General features: G+C 39.5%; 1 protein-coding gene and 1 long non-coding RNA gene across 3 annotated transcripts; one reads left to right on the top strand and one right to left on the bottom strand.

The window, feature by feature from the left end:
* The first annotated feature begins 3,050 nt into the window (after positions 1-3,050).
* Positions 3,051-13,085, top strand: LOC120106185 (serine carboxypeptidase 24-like). 2 transcript variants are annotated; one of them, XM_039119092.1, is made up of 9 exons: positions 3,051-3,491; positions 10,380-10,487; positions 10,579-10,674; positions 10,787-10,879; positions 11,246-11,334; positions 11,683-12,083; positions 12,184-12,279; positions 12,382-12,479; positions 12,600-12,767. In XM_039119092.1, exons 1-9 carry the CDS (start codon positions 3,233-3,235, stop codon positions 12,623-12,625), a joined length of 1,266 nt encoding a protein of 421 aa, XP_038975020.1. In that variant the 5' UTR covers positions 3,051-3,232; the 3' UTR covers positions 12,626-12,767. The 2 variants fall into 2 exon arrangements, with proteins under 2 accessions (XP_038975020.1, XP_038975019.1); XM_039119091.1 differs by having other exon boundaries at positions 3,053-3,491; positions 12,382-12,487; positions 12,600-13,085.
* Positions 3,989-5,746, bottom strand: LOC120106186. Its single transcript, XR_005508402.1, has 2 exons — positions 5,075-5,746; positions 3,989-4,352 (listed from the first exon to the last, which is right to left on the bottom strand). It is a non-coding gene; the product is annotated as an uncharacterized LOC120106186 (long non-coding RNA).
* Positions 13,086-13,130: the final 45 nt, after the last annotated feature.

The following is a 13,130-nucleotide window of genomic DNA, read 5'->3' as shown; positions in this document are numbered from 1 at the left end:
CATATGCTGGCCTGGTCTTCACATAGTCCCCCTATTCAAGTCCAAACATTTTTGCTAGGCTAAACATTCAAGTGAAACCTCAATTTGAACCTAATATATTAAATAGATAACTCGGCCAAACTCGCATAACTCGTTTACTAAACAGGTTGAATCAAGTTAAATCAGTTAAATAGATTAAATAGGCTTTTAATTGGTTAAACAAGACAGAAATGGGTTAACTAAATTTCAAATGGGTTAAATAGATTGGGTCATGACTTGGTCTAGTTATTACATGAATCAAAACGGGTTGAATGGGTTAGAGGTCTAAATCTGAATCCGACCAATCCGACCGGTTTAATAAGTAGATCTAGGTGGCTTGACTCATCCATGTCATGAATCTATTTATACCAAACTTAAAATTATTTAAAGTAGGTTGGTTGCTGGTCGGATTGATAGGTCGGGTCATAAATTGTGGCCTCTATTTATAATAATCTAGGATCTAAAAAAACTAGTCAAAGAGTATTATTTACATTCTCTTATAAATATTTAAAATCATCACGGTGCATAATTAATTTGATACTAAATACATGCCCTCATAGATTCTTACAAACCCATGCCCACATTTAGGGTTGGTGCAGCCAATAAACAAAAAGGTATGGAGGGGCCTAGTCCTAGACTAATCCGAAGCCATTCTTGAGAAGGAATCCAGACAACGAATTCTTATTCTTGAAATGTGGATGGTATGGATCACCATGTTTCAATTGTAATCGACCTAATGCTGCATTTAGGTCCTAGCATTTCAATGTGATCGCAGAAATGAGCCAACTTAATAGTCCTTTGAGTACGAATCGCATGACAGACTAATTTTGGTTTTGCTCAAGCTAGTGCACAAAAGCCAGTTCATAGCCAAGAAAATGAGCACGCCATGCATAACTCTTGCTTCACCGATGCATATACTATAAATGTCTCCACATCAAGTTAGTCGAGCATACAATTCTTGTGACTTAGTGTTTGCTAATTATTGATGCTGACGGCTTCGTTGGTTCCAACATCCATACATTTTCTTCTCAATATATGATAGGAAAAAAATTCTGTAGATGCGTCTGGAAGATAGCATCAGCGTTTGTCTTCAATAACTAGCTAAATACGGCGGAACAATCGCCGGCACCGTCCTTGTGTGTTAATCATACTCATGGCTTATGGATAAACCTTTCCAAAAGGTCCTTTCCAGTCTCGATCGAGATCTGTACTAATAATCACCTTGTGTCTCATATTATTCACTCATCATTATGCGTGCAACGGTAACTGGTATTTAAAAAATCTCGCCACTTATCCGTTGTTAGAATTCGAAAATATCGGCCAAAGCTATATTAGTTTCTTCACCATTAAAAACAGTGCCGTATAATTGTTATGCAGGACTGCCCTCAAGAAACTTCTTTTTTATATATCTTGGCATAGGTTCATTTAGTTCGCCTGTCATTTAGAACACTGCAATGACCTTGCAGGGCTGTACTAAATTCAAACCTCGAGGAGTGAACCTCGACCCTTTTCTATGCACGGTCTCTATGTTCTTTATCCAGAGATGATCAGAGAAGTTACGGTTTCTCCTTGGAGTAGGTGGGATTTGGCAACCTCGTAGTCGATACCACCACATTAATTTACCGTCCTATTAAAGATTCAACAAAAACTAGGACCTTAGTGGTTATTGTCGTATTGCATAAGAATTCAATGGTGCCCGGATCAACGGACTCTCCGACCCAAAAATTCCGGGCAGGGGGGGAGGAAGGATGGGGTTAAAAACTTTGGAACAAAAAAACCATTGAAATAAATAATAGAGCAAGAAGAAAAAATCTAAACAATTAGTATCTCAAAAGTAGAACAAAAGTTAATTTTATGTTTCAAAATTTTTCACAGTGCCCGTTTTGTACTGCAGAATACTGTATAGGGCTCATCATGTATGGCACATAATATTATATTGTTGATAGCCGTCTATCTTGATGATAGTTATTAGATGCTGTGCTTTATAGAGAATTCTGTGCTCCAGTTTTATTGCAAATACCATGGATAAAGTTGCAATGGATGAAAGGAAACTATATCCCTATTACACCTGCATCTATTGAGATGGGAGCTCTGTATGGGATTGTACTGCAATAACAGATGGAATCTCCTCCTTCATGATGCAATGAAGAATCAGACAAGGGAACTATATATCTCTGATTTTTTAAAAAAGGGCTCCACGCTAAACTGTTTCATGCGAGGGGGCCAAAAAAAAAAAAAATGCCAAGAGGCTGCTAAACGAGTATTAAAATATTATTTCTGGGGTCAAGTGGTCAGACACTTTTTAATAGGGTTGAAAACTTGAGACACGAGGGCCCATGATTGAGGGCATGAACTAACACTTTCGTAACCACCAAACATGAGAAGAAAAGCAAATAGGATAAACTAATAATGGTGAAAGACTTTCTCCCATGAAGCAGACAGACTTTCCATTTGGGTCTCTATGAGGATCATTAAGAAGGTGTTTTTTTGTTTACAGGGAGAGCCATCCCACATCTTGACAAGCACAAGGCCAGCTCCACTTGTCTCATTTCTTTATTCACCCACAAGCATGCAAGGATAAAAGTATTTTAAAAGCTTGCATTAGAGTGACTAAATAATATTTACTTTTTCAGCTAAAGTAGAAAGAGTGATGAACTTGTTGGTTTAGATAAGGTTATCTAGTGTGTGGATTTTGGAGAGGGAGGTGGTAACTGGTAATATGCCTATTTCCTTTCAGAGAAAGCTCACATAACTAAACTAAGCTGAGTTCATCCCCCCCAGAGCTCTCCAACTTCAGGACCTCACACACGCGCGCACACACAGAGAGAGAGAGAGAGAGAGAGAGTTGCATTGCATTTATGGGCCAGCTGTTTGGGCTCCCAAACCCAACTCTGAAGCAAATATTAATGGCAATGTAGGTCAGCTACCTTCTCCTACCCTATCGTCCATATATATATATATATATATATATATATATATATATATATATATATATATATATTCACGCGTTCTTTTAGGCTTTTATTTTGTAGATATATAGCCGCCCAACCTGCAAGCTGTAATAAAATCTCAACAGTACTAGAGTTTGAGAGCACCATCCAAAGCACACGAATGGCTTTATATAAGCATCCATTCCTATTCCAATGATCCAAATCTCCTCCCTTACAAGAGACACAAGACACCATAAATAGAGAGACTTCCCGGGGTGGGTGCAATGGGAGGCCTAAGGAAAATACGCTCTTCCTCATTGTTCATTTCTTTCCTTCCTTTACTAACCATCATTGCCACCGCTGCTCCCGATCAACAAGCCCTCGATCGGATCTCGGAACTCCCCGGGCAACCTCCAGTGTCCTTCAAGCAGTTCTCCGGGTATGTTACGGTGAACAAGGAGCACGGCAGGGCTCTCTTCTACTGGCTCACTGAAGCTGCCAATGATGCTGCTAAGAAGCCCCTGGTTCTTTGGCTAAATGGAGGTCAGTCCTCATCCTTCTTGTTCCTCTTTTCTTAATTTACTTTTTCCAAGGGCTATTTTATTAGTCGCTGGGATGATAAGTTGATAACATAAGTATACTTATGCCTCACCTTTCTGGAAATGCTTCGTTGGTTTATAATTACATGAGAAAGCTATGCGAGCAAAGCTGATCTTTTTTTTTAAAGGAAAGTGAGGAGGTTAATTATTAGGACCTTCCCCAACTTTTATTGGGTGATAGGTAGAAAGAAGATTTCTACTGGGCTGTTTGCTTTATTCCTACGTTTTTTCAACCATAAAAAGACTATGTTGAATTTCTCAAAAGGAAAAGAGCTCCATCAGCGAAACTTTTTAAGTTTAACCCACAAGAGAAAGAAGCGTAAAAAGATGACATAATGGCCATTAAAAACCTTAAAAATTCTTGTTCTTCTCGCCAGGGGCGGCTCAATACAATTGGGGGCCTAAGGCAAAAAAAAATATTTTTTTAATAAATGCAAAATATTTTAAAAATTCATTTAAAAATAATAGCTATTAGATGTTCCGAAATCAGTGCTTACAAGTAGTGAAAAGCTATGAGAATAGGGTCCATTTATGCTTAGCTATTAGTGTTTAGAAATCTAAACCTTTCACCACCCTTTAACAACCTAGCTATGTGCATTCATCTACACCACAAATGCTTTCCAATGTATGTGAAGAGGCCCTGCCCCAAAGAATTTACAACATACCAGATCACATTAGAAGATAGCCCAAGCCAAGGCCTTGTTGAAGAGAACACTTCCTTTTATCATGCTCACCACAGACCTCACCTCCTGGCCCCTGGATTAGACTATAACCTGCAGCCATCCCATTAGCCATCACCAGAAACCTGCAACCCAAGATGTCTCCTAGAAATTATAAACCCATTACAGACTAGCACCATTTTATTTTAAAAAAAAAGTAATAAAGCTCCACTTTGGAGAAGAGAAGAGTATCCCACCGAAAACTCTGGCATTAACCAAATTGAAAACTCTAACAGAAACAAATTGATGGGTAACAATAGAAGGATTCCACGGGCTTACACCAAAGCCTTCATGTCTGTAAACTTAGCTTTTTTTTTCCAAGGAGCAAAACCTTCCTGACTTGGGTGTCAGAGCCCACCAGAGCAGCAGGAAAAGAAAAAAATGGAAGAACAAACATGAAAAGAAAAAAAAAGAAGAACAAACATAAATCTGGGCATTATAACAAACATATGGCAGACAACTCAATCATGGTACCGGACCCTATTCGTTTAGAAAAGTGTTATTTCTCACATAGATTACATCATCCTGGAAGCCTAAAGAAGGTGAAACATGATCCAAATCCCCTTCCTCCTCCAAAAATTATACAAAAAAAAAAAAAAAATCCTTCTCGGCAGCAAAAAAAAAAAAAAAGAAAACCGGAAGGCTCCTGTCTTCCTGACCCAAAAATCCTTCTCGCTAGATCCCGGAGTCCCCAGCCCCTTGCCCCTTGGTTGGCTCCGAAAGTCAATCGGAACTCGGAAGACGGAAGACAGAACACTAAAGTCTCAAAATAAAAAAAAAAAATCGGATCCGGAAGTTGGAAGCTCACCTGGAGAGGGCGGAGGGCCGGGAAGGAGAAGAGACGCCATCACGCCGGCGACGCCGCCTCCCTGATCCCTCTTCGGCCGAGTGCGGACTGCGGAGTGTCGGCTCGACGGGGAGATCCGAGGACGGCGAACGGAGGAGGACCGAGGACGGTGGACTTTAGAGCAGAGCCGACTAGCCGAGGAGGCCGGAGGCCGGAGGCCAGAGGCCGGAGGCCGGAGGCCGGAGGTAGGAGGCTTGGAGCCTCGGAGAAGTCGAGGACAGTGAGGAGAGATAGAGCGGTGCTGCGGTGGAGCCTGGAGAGGACTACCGAGAACCGGAGAAGGTTCAGCAATAAAAAAGAAAGCCCCAGCAGAGAACTGAGAAGGGAGGAGAGAAGGGGGGAGGAAATGCCATTGCTTGTCATTTGTCAATTGCCGTAGCCGTTGCCCAGGGCCTAGCCAGTCTGTCGTCGGGGAGAAGCCGAAGGGGATGGACTGTAGCGGCGTAGCCCGGTAGCCGTCGCCCACTGCCCAGCTATGACTCTATAAGGTAGCTTTCGGATGGGAAAGGCTGAAAACTATGCATTAATTAAACAAAAAAAAAAAACTGTGCGATGGGGAGGGGGCCTTCCCTAGGCCGGGGGCCTTAGGCGACCGCCTCAGTCGCCTAAGGCCCGAGCCGGCCCTGCTTCTCGCTTACCCCTCCTCCTTCCTGTGAGCTTTGGAAGGAAAACAAGCCCTAATTTTATACTCATCCCAATGTAATCTTCATATCTTATTCCTTTCATTTTTTTTTTCTCTCTTTTGTGCTTATCTACATTTTGGAAAATGACATTGATTCCAAAATGATGAGCATGCAGCCTGTTGTTGGTTTACAACAACTACCCTAATAAATACACAAGGCACCACTTTATGTTCCTGTCTGAAAGATGCACACGTGGCATGACAATGGGCTTGCCACATCGACTGTGGGAAGCCCACAAAATGGATGCCTCCCTCGCCCGAAATTTTGAACGAGAACGAACGCGGCGCAGTTTAGCGCATATCCGATGGATTTGCTAAGGTGCGCCGATCGAAGTTCAAGTGGGAGAGCGGTGTCAGGAATTCAGAACGTTTCCTTGGCCTTTCGTATATGTTTGTTCCTTTCCATTTGTTTTGTTTGCTTTCATGGCTGTGGTATCATGTGAGAACCGATCATTATTCTCTGCACGGAATTGGCACAAAAAGCTCCAATTATATATATATATATATATATATATATATAGTTCATTCTCAGTAGCCATCAGGCTTAATTACAATATTCGCATATTATCTAAAAATATATATATATTTTTTAAAAAAATTGCAGTTGACTCTTCATAGATCCAATTAAGCAAGCAATTTAAAGCAAAGTTTATGTATTTGATTTTTTTTCCCAAATAAATAAAAAGAAAAACCATAGATTACCCTACTTCTATGTATCCATGGCTACTTCTCTCAGTGTTATAGTTGTAAGGTGACCGAACTAAAGATATGTCTCCATGGACTATATAGTCAGATTGGAAGGAAATATGAGTTAATTAACCTAAGGAACTGTAGGATAATAAAATTTGGTTACTTCCAACCGAACAAAAGTAAAATTTAATTATGGTTGCTTTCCACTCGTATCTTGATGCTTGATATATTTAGTGTTCCATCTATTCATGAGTGGCATTATGCCCACTTCTACCATAGGTGGAAATGTAAGGTAATATAAGGATGGTGGGGCGAGCTGATGGTAGGCAAACATCTGCTTAGGGTTTGTGTGATCAATAAGAAATAAGTTTGTTTTTTTCTCTGCCTCTCCAAAAGAAAAAATATATATATATTTGTAAGTATAGGCAGCTATAGATCGATCTGTTCTATTTCTAAAGTATAAAGGGAAACACCACAATAGGTCGACATAGGTTGGAAGAAAACCCCTCTTAAAGGTTGTTTAGCATAATAAAATGTACCTGCTATTAATCATCTAAAGTTGTCTCAATGAATCATAGACTAATTATCGCATTTGTACTTTTGTACAATTAACAAGACTTCAATTGAGTTGCATGCCACAGAAATCTTATCCATGTGTTGGTATAAATGCCATGGTCGACAGGGCGAAATTAGTGTTAATGTGTGGGAGCTACACATAGTACATGGGCATCCTATGAGAATATTAAAATTATATAACTAATTTTGACCATCTAACTAAAAACGATGACAAGATAGATCGAGAATGAACGTTTTTAATTAAGTTTGGGTACAAGTCAAGCCATTTGGATATGAGTCAAGCCAGTGAAGTGAGGAAAAAAATTACAAGCATCTGATTTCATCATACAATTATATATTAGGCTCAAATATGTGCTGGAAGGTTATATATGCATGCATTAAAATGTAAATTACAGTCCACAATAAATCTCAAAGTCTCTTCACTATGCTGAATCCAATCCTGAAGAAGGATTTTTTTTTTCTTTTTGGTTTTTGCTGTTGATGTCAAGCTTAACTTGCACCCTTCAAGCTTAAATATTAATTCTCCAAGAGAAAATAAGTATGTCGAGGGCTATATACTGTGAGTGAAAGAGCTCATGGATCTCCTCCAGGAGCGGCTCAATGCATTTGGAGGCCTAAGACAAACTCAAAGGCCCCAATATAAATGCATTTAGGGGCCTCAATATATAAATTAAGAAAGAGATAATAATTTTTTTTAGATAAGGGATACGTCCTAACATAAATGCATTTGAAGGCCCCAATGCATCCCAAATGCATGGGAGGCCTTAATGCATTTGGACGCTGACCTTGGAACTTACTATAATAAATGCATTTGGGAGCCGGGGCCTTAAGCGACCGCCTCAGTCGCCTAAGGGTCAAGTCGGCCCTGATCTCCTAATTTCCAATGTATGGCAGCAAATTCATGTGACTGCAGATTATTGTTCTGCCGCTCAAGAGATCCAAAGCTGCAAATATTATTTTACCTTTCTATTTTATTCCCTCTGTTTCTACTGCTGCCATGCATCATCACCTTGGTAAGAACCATGGGCATAAAAACAACTCCACCCAGCACTTTGCGCAGCAACTTTTCCTTGCACCCCTGCCTGCCAACTTTTGGTTCTCAGTCTGAGCCAAAGGCTGGTGGAAAGGAAGGCGTTACCCCTTGGCCTTTACTTGGGTGCAAGTGGTGGGGCCGAGAAGGGGGGCCGGGGACGGAGAAGACAAGGCCACTTTCAGAAGCACGCGTAGCCTGCAGGTGGGAGTTGGGGGTTGCTGTCCCCCCGAGCCACCTAAGTGGAAAGGAATGCCATTTAGAAATGAAATAAATTTTATCGAAGAAGTCGAGAGCGCGATCGAGTGATGGGTGGGTTAGGTTTGGAATTCATGATGTGGGAAGCCAACTTGTGGGAATAATGGTAGTGCGGCAGACCATTGCAGTCTCATGGAACTGATGGAAGCCATCCTTTCCTTTCACTACTAAAAGTCTCTTGACCAGCTATATATATATATATATATATATATATATATATATATATGATGAATACAATTATTATTCCTATAATATGCTCGGCCGTAGGTATTAATTTTTGTTGGATAACTTGTTCGAATGCAGACTTATTCTGGAATTAATGTGAGGTTCCACTTGTATGTATTGCATCAGTGGGATGGTTTCTCCAGTCATGAAGACTGAGGATATATAGAAATTTCTCTAGTCATGGGGAACCATATGATTTGTTTAGACATATTTTTACTTAACAATAATATCCAACACTCACTAAACGTACATGCTGCTATTATGGATCTTATGTCATCGATTCTTTTGTATTTGATTATTTTTTTAGAGTAAATTCAGGTAAGTTTATTCGAATATTGTTATTAAATTTAGTTTTTCTTTAATTTTTATACCTTTTTATTTACCTAAGTGGATTTATTGGCTTCTTTACATTGCCTTGCAAGTTCGTAGTGCTTATTTGATTAATTGCATTTTTTATGCTCTATTTTCTTAAGCAATATATGCATTGTGTTTAGTGTATTTCTCTGCGTACTCACCTATGAAAAGATTTTTTTTCTATTACTAAAAGCATATGTAGAGGCAAGTTTTTCCTCCTTTTTTATAGTACAAGCCTGAAAAACGACAACAAGTCTATTATGGCTTTATTAGCTGGCAACCTACCTAAGGGTTTAGCTAGGTTGTTGTTGGCAGCTTCTCATACTTCACCCACTATTTTATTTATAGTCATCCTCTTAGTAATAGGATGCTTAATTTATTGAAACCTCCTCAAATAAAATTGGTTAGGTCATGCTGATCACACTTTCAGTTGAATTTGAGTAAGTCTTGAATCGCTATGTAAATTGAAGTCACCTTCCATAGAAAAGCCAACAAGTGCCATAATCATTGGCATCCTCTTTAGTTCTTTGCAATGTAGTTTATCAATTTTATCAACTACACTAATTAGATCAATTTGGTGGTAGCGAAGCTAATTAATCTAAGCAGAAATTATAAATATAAGAATCTTGTCGATTATAGAACTTGCTTTGTTATGGGATACAAGTTATCTTTATTTGAGATAAAACTTTACTTCTGCAAGAGAGTATCTATTTATCTCAATTCCAGAATCAATAATGGAGCATCGAAATAAATTGATTATGACTTATACTATTATAATTTTTAAAATAAAAATTATGTACTTTGACGGTCTCTAATCTATGCATCAAGTTGCTGCATAAAATAAACAATTAAAATATTGTGAGATCAAATTTGGCTATCATCTAAATATCAAAATCTTTTGATTTTTAATTTATATATATCAAGATAGATTTTAAGTTTAAATACTTTATCATGTATTTAGTACATTAGTACAACAAAAATTATTTATTTTCACATTCATACATGTATAGGTTGGAGACTACCAAATTATATAATATTTGATTTTTATGTATTTTTAGTAGTATGGATCATAATCAATAGTGCGAATCATAGATTTAAATCTCAAGATATGTCCTATTCGCCCGGGCCGAGCATGGTCCATTCTTTTATTCCATGCTCCTTCAAGTCTACTGTTTTGGCTTCACCATGCACAATAAAAGCCGTTATGCCAATCCAATTAATATGCGCTGTCGGATCAATGGACCACCCCATCAATGGGCACCCAATTGGAAAGCCCACTGATGAACCTATGATGTGATCATAACCCCTCCTTCCATAACCTCACCCTACGGTAACCTGACCCCGCGTGTATTCTAGGGTCCCTCCACCAGTTTGCATGTTTGCTGCCCAACAGCTGATCTGCTTCCCATTTAATCGGTGTCATAATAAAACGGTCGAATTGTTTGAACCAGGTCCGGGTTGCTCCTCGGTGGCTTATGGCGCGTCGGAAGAAATAGGACCGTTCCGGATAAACCGAACCGGGTCATCCCTCTATCTTAACAAATACTCATGGAATAGAGGTAACTCTGTGAAAAATAATATTGCTTAATAATCTTTTAATCCTTATGTCATAAAATATTTCATCGATTACATTTTTTAAAACTTGAGCAGAAGCAAACATTTTATTCCTGGAATCGCCGGCTGGTGTTGGTTTCTCCTACACGAATACCAGCTCCGATCTTAAGACCTCCGGCGACAAACGCACTGGTACAAGATTAAATCTCTTGAGATTGTTGAAATTATTTACAGTAATTAGTACTTTGTCCATCTCAGCCTAGGCATTTCCATCATTAATCATCATTGGGGTCTTATGATGCAGCTCAAGATGCTCTCATTTTTCTGATCTCTTGGATGTCAAGGTTCCCGCAGTACAAATATCGAGAGTTCTATATCTGTGGGGAGAGCTATGCCGGTATGTTCATGGTAAACTAGAAATATGGATGTATGTATGTTGTTATGTCACTAAATCAGGTTACTTTGTCTTGACAAGTTTCACAATTCTTTTAGCTTTGCAAATAAATATCTAGCCGACCAGCTTTTCATTTATGGTGACGCAAAAACATTGCTTCCTTAAGAATCTTAAATATGAGAATTACTGCAGACAAATCAAATGATAGGTAATTGACAAAATCATCGAGTATAGATATCCCAAATAACAGTAGTGTCATTGAGGAAGATCATTTTATTTAACTTTTTTTGCAGATATCATATCTTGTTTGGTTTTATCCCCTATCTTCTATGGTACACGGAGTGATAAATTTTGCTCGCATTATGTTAGGGCACTACGTCCCTCAGCTGGCAAAGAAAATCCTTGATTACAGTAAAGCTTCTTCAGAGCGTTTCATCATCAATCTCAAGGGATTTATTGTGAGTATGATTATAGGAGACAAACAAACTTACATGCTGACATAGTACTTTCTTTTTAGTAATATAGGTAATTTTTACTCATGGAATTCTAACCTTTTCTTACGTTCTTTTCTGAATTAGTTTGCTCATAATCTTTAGCTTTAGTTGTTTCTTATGCAGTTGCACCGTGCCCTTTCTATGAAAATCTTGGCTCCAATACCGAATCAAGTTATTATCTATACATAAAAGAAAATGAAGAGGATAAAAAGACCACCTAACCTATGATATTTCTTTCATCAAATTTTAACTACGATTCAGAGAGTGCAGAATCCTGCGTGTGCGTCTCACAGACCATTTTCCGATGCACAGGTGGGGAATGCTGTCACAGATAACTACTACGATAGGATCGGCACAGTATCCTACTGGTGGAGTCACTCCATGATCTCTGATCGGACCTACCGATCCATCCTCTCCTACTGTAACTTCACCTCCACCCAAAGTTCACGCCGTTGTGATAACGCCATCAACTATGCCGTGAATCATGAGTTTGGCGACATCGATCAGTACAGCATCTACACCCCCTCCTGCACTGCCCCCAACTCCACCGCCCCTCGATCACTGAGGCTCGGAAACACCCTTATTCGGAGTCGATCATATGGCTATGATCCATGCACCGAGAACTATGCTGAGAAATACTTTAACCGGCCCGACGTGCAGGAGGCCATGCATGCAAACACTACCGGCATTCCCTACAAATGGACTGCATGCAGGTTAAGTTGCACCCACCCTGATAAACCCAAAGTTTTCTCCTATACATGCATGAGATGATACATGCTGATGATCTTGCATGTTTGATGGTTTTTTTGATAGTGATTTGCTGATCAAGACGTGGGGTGACTCGCAGTTTTCCATGCTGCCTACTTACAGGGAGTTGATCAGAGCCAGCTTAAGGATATGGGTGTTCAGGTGAGAGCCAAGCCATACATGCAATAATATTACTAGAAATCTTCTTCTAAATTTTGCTTTTCAGCCATTTGATGTTGTGATTTTTGGTGATTCAAATGGCAGCGGGGACACCGATTCAGTAGTTCCGGTGACGGCCACGAGGTTCGCGATCAATCATCTTAATCTGACAGTTGATATCCCATGGTATCCATGGTATACAGGTAGACAGGTATATATATATATATAAATGCAATAATTTGAGCATTGGCTTGATTTGGTTCGATGAAGGCAGTATGTGATTTTAATTTTTTTTTTTTTTTAAATTTCACTTTATTATGAAGGTTGCGGGATGGACCGAGGTGTATGAAGGGTTGACGTTTGCCACAGTGAGAGGAGCAGGGCATGAGGTGCCCCTGTTGCAGCCAAGGAGAGCATTCCAGCTCTTTCAGTCATTCTTAGCAGGCAAACCACTGCCCAAGTCCTGATGATAGCTACGTGGTTGTCTCTCAGTCTATGTATCAAGTCCAAATTAAGGGATTTCGATAGAGGGGTAGAAGATGTACGGCTCTGAATACATAAAGATTCGGAATTGGCTGGGAGGTGCTTGGAGGGAACCTCTGAGCTAAAGACTCTCCCATACAAGTCATATGGAAGCAATTGAAATCAGATTACTCTCTCTGTCTCTCTGTGTCTCTCCATGCACGCGTTGCATGCGTGTGCAAAACAGTGCAGGAGCAAATGGCTACTGTAAGGGTAATAAAGGGAACAATAAAACAGTCTCACTGATTTGATGAGTCATAATGCATTATAAATTCTCGATTAGAACACATTTATATATGCATGGCCAGCTTGTGTGACATTCGAGACAAGCT

This window comes from Phoenix dactylifera, unplaced genomic scaffold, assembly GCF_009389715.1.
Source record: "Phoenix dactylifera cultivar Barhee BC4 unplaced genomic scaffold, palm_55x_up_171113_PBpolish2nd_filt_p 000488F, whole genome shotgun sequence".
NCBI classification, from domain to species: domain Eukaryota; kingdom Viridiplantae; phylum Streptophyta; class Magnoliopsida; order Arecales; family Arecaceae; genus Phoenix; species Phoenix dactylifera.
The sequence above is the reverse complement of the archived record's forward strand: the minus strand, read 5'-3'. Positions and strand labels throughout refer to the sequence as shown.